This window comes from Brassica oleracea, chromosome C1 (genome assembly GCF_000695525.1).
Source record: "Brassica oleracea var. oleracea cultivar TO1000 chromosome C1, BOL, whole genome shotgun sequence".
NCBI lineage: Eukaryota > Viridiplantae > Streptophyta > Magnoliopsida > Brassicales > Brassicaceae > Brassica > Brassica oleracea.
This window is the reverse complement of record NC_027748.1, coordinates 41,952,342-41,958,683: the sequence shown is the minus strand read 5'-3', so window position 1 is coordinate 41,958,683 and position 6,342 is coordinate 41,952,342. Positions and strand designations below refer to the sequence as shown.

General features: G+C 25.9%; 1 protein-coding gene across 1 annotated transcript; it reads left to right on the top strand.

The window, feature by feature from the left end:
• The first annotated feature begins 1,765 nt into the window (after positions 1 to 1,765).
• Positions 1,766 to 2,686, top strand: LOC106296251 (elongation of fatty acids protein 3-like). The gene has a single exon (XM_013732344.1). The coding sequence runs from the start codon at positions 1,783 to 1,785 to the stop codon at positions 2,590 to 2,592; it is 810 nt and encodes a 269-aa protein (XP_013587798.1). The 5' UTR covers positions 1,766 to 1,782; the 3' UTR covers positions 2,593 to 2,686.
• Positions 2,687 to 6,342: the final 3,656 nt, after the last annotated feature.

Genomic DNA, 6,342 nt, shown 5'->3' with positions numbered 1-6,342 from the left:
TTTAAGTTACTAATTTTTAGATAATATTATAAAATTTTGATTTTTTTTGATTTTTAATGGTAAAACCCCTCAACTATGTTTACTTAATGTAGAAAATCCTAAACTAAAGATTTACCGGTAGTATTGGTAATTATGACTTGTTAAGGTTTACTTCATTAAATAAAGTTAGTTTGGGGGCTTTTACGTTAAATACTTAGTTTGAGGGTTTTTATCCAAAACAAATATAGTTGAGGGTTTTAACGTTAAAAATCCAAAAAAAAAAAAAAAGATAATTGATTGGGCCATTTTACTATATTTTAAAGCTGGCCCAGATAGTATAGTTTCTCATTATATAATGGATTTCCAATTCTTAAGCCTTTTTTTTTCTTAATATACTGCTATTCATGTTTCCAAACAACATTATATTCATTTTTTTTACTCCTATTCATGTTTTCAAACGGTCTTAAATATACTTCTAATTTTCTAGACAAAAGTTGTTTTTAGGTTATTGATTGGATCATTTTCGTAAAGCTGGCCGAGATATATAGTTTCTCATAATATACTGGATATCTAATTTTTTTAATAATATAAGCCCATTAATTTTTTTCTTAAATATACTAGTATATATATTTCTAAACAATATTATATTATTTTTTATATTGCATCCATGTTTCCATACATTTTCAAAAGTACTTCTACTTTAATAAGATATATTTTTTTCTTAATATAATTTTATCCATATTTCCAAACAACATTATATATATTTTTATGATATACGTGTTTCCAAACAGTACCAAAACATACTTCAATTTTAATAATATAAACTAGATCTCGATCCGCACAACCGTGCGAATTTTATTTTATATACTAAATCATTTTAGTTTATAAAACAAAATTTATCAATAAATTAATATAGTTTAGTATTATGTATTATGTAACTCTATTATACTTCTGTTTATGTGATTTATGATATTATTATTATAAAAAAATTCAAATTTTGTATTCTTGTAACAAATTTTGTTTTGAAAACATAATTACGTAACAGTACTATTTTACATATTTTTTATTTCTAAATTTGAAATATATATAAAATTTAAATCAAATTGGAAATACTGTTTAAAAACTAAATCAAATTAGTAATAGATAAAAAAATTTGGGATACTTTTAAAAAACATCAAATTTTTAACACTATAATATATTGTACCTATATTACGGCGCAATTAGTTAGTCTGTAATTCAGATTTGGTGTATATAATTTGTTTTATAAACGCAATATACATATGGTGATTAATTAAACCCATTTGGTATAGTGTTCGTCGTTAGTCTAAGGGGTTAGTCGAAATTTGATTTATATTGCATGTTCAGAATAATAACAATAGGATAATGTATTGGTCCACAGACTGGTTTGATAATGGTTTACATTCTGGCTATCTATAAATTGATTTTACATTTAATAATGATTAAAAATTGGTCATGTTTACCATTCCAGTTGTGTAGGAGTTATGGTTATATTGGTTCTGATATATTATTAAATCATGTTATTAGTAATGAATGATAACTGATTTCTAATGGGAGTCCATTTTTTAAAAAAAATCACACATAAATCAAGGTTGTGACTTCTGTTTTAATATATAAGATATTATTTTTTTTAATATACCGCTATTCATATTTTCAAACAATATTATATTCTTTTTATACCGATATTCATGTTTCCAAAATATTTCAATTTTAGTAATATAAATGTGTGGCCTCTCTCTATTTACCATATCCTCAAACTTCAATCCTTACAAATTTCGTGAGAGAATGACATCGGTGGTTCACTCCACCCTAACCTACTGGCTCGTGAACCACCCCAAAATTTCCAACTTTACGTGGACCGAAGGTGAAACCTTTGGCTCCACCGTCTTCTTCGTCTCCGTTGTAGTCTCCGCTTACCTCTCCGCCACATTCCTCCTCCGACATGCCATGGTTTCACTCCCCTCACTCGGTCCCCGTATTCTCAAACCAATCACAGCCGTCCACAGCCTCATCCTTTGCCTTCTCTCCCTAATAATGGCTGTTGGTTGCACTCTCTCCATAACCTCAGACCCAACCCCACGTTTCTTCCATGCGATCTGTTTCCCAGTTGACGTGAAACCCAAAGGACCGTTATTCTTCTGGGCTCAAGTCTTCTACCTCTCGAAGATCCTCGAGTTTGGAGACACACTCCTCATCATACTCGGCAAATCATTCAGGCGACTCTCGTTCCTTCACGTGTACCATCATGCGACTGTGCTGTTCATGTGTTTCATCTGGCTCCGAACCCGCCAGTCCATGTTTCCCCTCGGAGTCCTGACGAATTCGACGGTTCATGTCATTATGTACGGTTACTACTTCCTGTGTGCCGTAGGATGTAGGCCAAGGTGGAAGAGGCTGGTGACGGATTTTCAGCTTGTGCAGTTTGTTTTCGGCTTCGGAACATTAGCTTTCATGCTTTCAGAGCATTATTTCGGGTCGGGTTGCTCCGGGATTTGGGGGATTTATTTTACAGCTGCGTTTACAGCTTCGCTCATGGCTCTCTTCTTCAACTTCCGTTCCAAGAACTATGTGAAGAAGACAACCGACATGATCTAATTGTCTTGAACTGTTTAGACTCTCGATCTCTTCCTATTTGTTGGTACTGGAAAATGTTGGGATAGGTGAAATTGTTTTACTATGAATAAGATGACAAAACATATATTAAAATTTATGCAATTTTTTAATAAATCTTATCTATTAAAATAGAAGTCATGACTTTGTTCATGTGTGATTTTTCTTATTTGGACCATCTCTTAATTTTTTAAAAATTATTATAACAATGCTAATCTTTTTTGGTACAAATATATTGCATTATTTAGTTACCAATCCATTTTAAAAAAAACAAGTATCGCTTAAAAATAGGGACTTACGTAATCAACTAATGAATCAAGCCCATTATTCAGTTACCAACCCATATAACAACTTTTATTTATCCTCACAGAAAAATATAAAAATAAAATTACATCATATATAAATATAATATGAGAATAATTCGTGAACGTACCCATGAGTTCAAAAATTCAGTATCAGAGAAATTATTTTATTTTACGTACACACACAAAATATATTATTCTACATAGTATTCATACAAATTGAATATATGCTATCTTTCATGTTCCAAAATACATAACGAGTAACGGTAGGGTGTACCAAAAATTATAAAAAGATTATAAACAAAACTCTGCTCTTTTTCTTAACAAGTTTCAGTTTGTGGTTGTAGAAAATGTAGATAGGTGCAACATTGAGCTAACGAGTGACTCTACTTCTTCTAAGTTCTAACCATTTGAATATACAACCGGATTATGTCAGGATTATATCAGTAGTTAAAATTGGTTGTCAAATATCATTTAAATACATATAACAATTTACTAATATGTATATATATATATTAAAATAAATTTTCACTATATATTACATTCAAATAATGTAAAATAGTTATATTACAATAATATGTTCAAAATAATATGTACATAGTACATCTAAGTTAGAAACTATTTATATTTTAACAACGAGTGACTCTACTTCTTCTAAGTTCTAACCATTTGAATATACAACCGGATTATGTCAGGATTATATCAGTAGTTAAAATTGGTTGTCAAATATCATTTAAATACATATAACAATTTACTAATATGTATATATATATATTAAAATAAATTTTCACTATATATTACATTCAAATAATGTAAAATAGTTATATTACAATAATATGTTCAAAATAATATCTACAACAAAATATAAAAAAAAACATAAAATGATTAAATTAAAAAGAATCTATAAAACTATAAAATAATTTACAGAAACTAATTTTTATAGACATATAATTCAGAAAACTTATTTAGTTATAAAAATATAATAAATAATTTTTATTTCATAATTTAATGAATATATTTATTATACAAAACATTGTCAATAATAAGTTGGATATGTATTTTTAAGTTTTTTTGGTAAATGTTGCGAGTGATATAATAAGTTTGACATTAAAGCATATTGTAATCCATATAATAGGAGAAATGCATTATCTAAGAAACATGTGTATTTAAAAATATAGATGTACTAATATACAAAATCAACTAAATGGTAGGTTTTATAAGCAAATATACTGGAAACAATATCATGTACATAGTACATCTAAGTTAAAAACTATTTATATTGTACATAATTATAAAATTATATAATTACATGTTACTTATTCAACATACTGAAATATTGTAAAGTTGATTTATAAAATTATTTATAATACACCTGCACAGTCACGCGGGTGATAAAATAAGTTTGACATTAAAGCATATTGTAGTTCATATAATAGAAGAAATGCATTATCTAAGAAACATGTGTATTTAAAGATATAGATGTACTAATATACAAAAATCAACTAAATGGTAGGTTTTATAAGCAAATACTCTGGAAACAATATCATGTACATGGTACATCTAAGTTAAAAACTATTTATATTATACATAATTATATAATTATATAATTACATGTTACTTATTTAACATACTGGAATATTGTAAAGTTGATTTATAAAATTATTTATAATACACCCGCGCGGTCGCACAGGTAAAGCTCTAGTTATAGATTATAATCTCAATACCAGTAGTCTCTTTTTAATATCTACAAATTTTACAAATATTATGTTACGTTTTGATAATTATATACCTAAAAATTATCTTAATTTTATAGAATTTGATTTAACCAAAATAAATAGAAGAAAAATCTTTTAAAGATTATAATATTAAATACATACATATATATTATAAAATATAATTTTAAATAAAAATATATATTTTATTTTAATTTTTACATATAATTAAATCAAAAACTAAAATTAAATTGTAACTAAGTAATAAAATCTAAAAGTTAACAAAATTTTATTTTAAAATATACACTAGAGATTGACCCGCACGAGTATTGGTTCCTACATTTTTACACATTGATATTTGTTTTCCATAATTAGTGTTATATATTTTAGATTAGTCGTAATATAACTAGTTGTATTCAAAAGACCTAGACCGAATCATGTAATATGGTCATTTTTGATACAAATATCCGAACCAGTTTCAGATAAATTTGTTATTTAGATATTTTTAGTTTCCTATACATCAGAAACGAACTCATCGAGACTCGGAAGGACTCAACTCAAAACCCACACATAGATTTATAATATTCAAGCGGAGCCTAATTAAAAAAATGAAACCGGAAAAGAATGATATATACCTAAATGGATAGTCAATATTCATACCTAACGGATTTTATAAACTAATAAAAAAAGACTATTTCTATGTGTTTAGGTAAATTAAGTGAAATACAGAGAATTTTTTATTTAGTAAAATAATCATATAGAGATAAAAATTAAGTGACAATAAATGTAATATATTTTTATTATTTTGATTTAAGTTATTATTTTATTCACAAAAACATGTCTTTGAATTATGTTTTTGGCTACGTGATTTTCCACCGATTGAAACTAAAATAAAAATAAAATTAGTAAAACAAACTAAACCAAACGTTTAACCATATGCAAAACCCAATATTTTACATTTTTTTATTTTATAATTAGCACAAAGTTAATGTTGATTAACTAATAAATAAAAATATGTACTATTATTATTATTATTATATAATTAATGATGTGATGTATTGTTAAAGTAAAAAAATTAATGAAATTGGTAAACTGAGTGAAATATGAAAAGACAATTAATGTAATTATATTAATAAAAGTTATTGAAATGACACTATACTTCTTTTTTATATGCTATTTATGTTTCCAAATAATTATCATTTATACTATTATACATGTTTCCAACCAAAGAAAAATTACTTTTGTTTTAATAATATAAATGTTTTGAAATATGTGTATAAAGTTTAAATTTTGTTTTATGATTATTTTAGACAAAATCTGTTTGTAGGTTACTTATTAGGCAATTTTCGTATATTTTAAAGTTGTTCTAGATATATAGTTTTTCATAATATAATGGATTTCTAATTTTTTTTAATAACATAAACCCATTAATTGTTTTTCTTAATAGACTGTATATTTATTTATAAACAATATTATATTGTTTTTTATATTGTATCCATGTTTGCATACATTTTCAAAGATAATTCTACTTTAATAAAATAGATTTTTTTCTTAATTTACTGATATCCATATTTCCAAACAATATTATATTTTTTTTCTATATTTCTCATATCCATGTTTTCAAACTGTACTTGAGTTTTAATTATACAGATGGATAGATGTGCGGCCTCTCTCTATTTACCATATTCTCAAACTTCAATCCTTACAAACTTCGTGAGAGA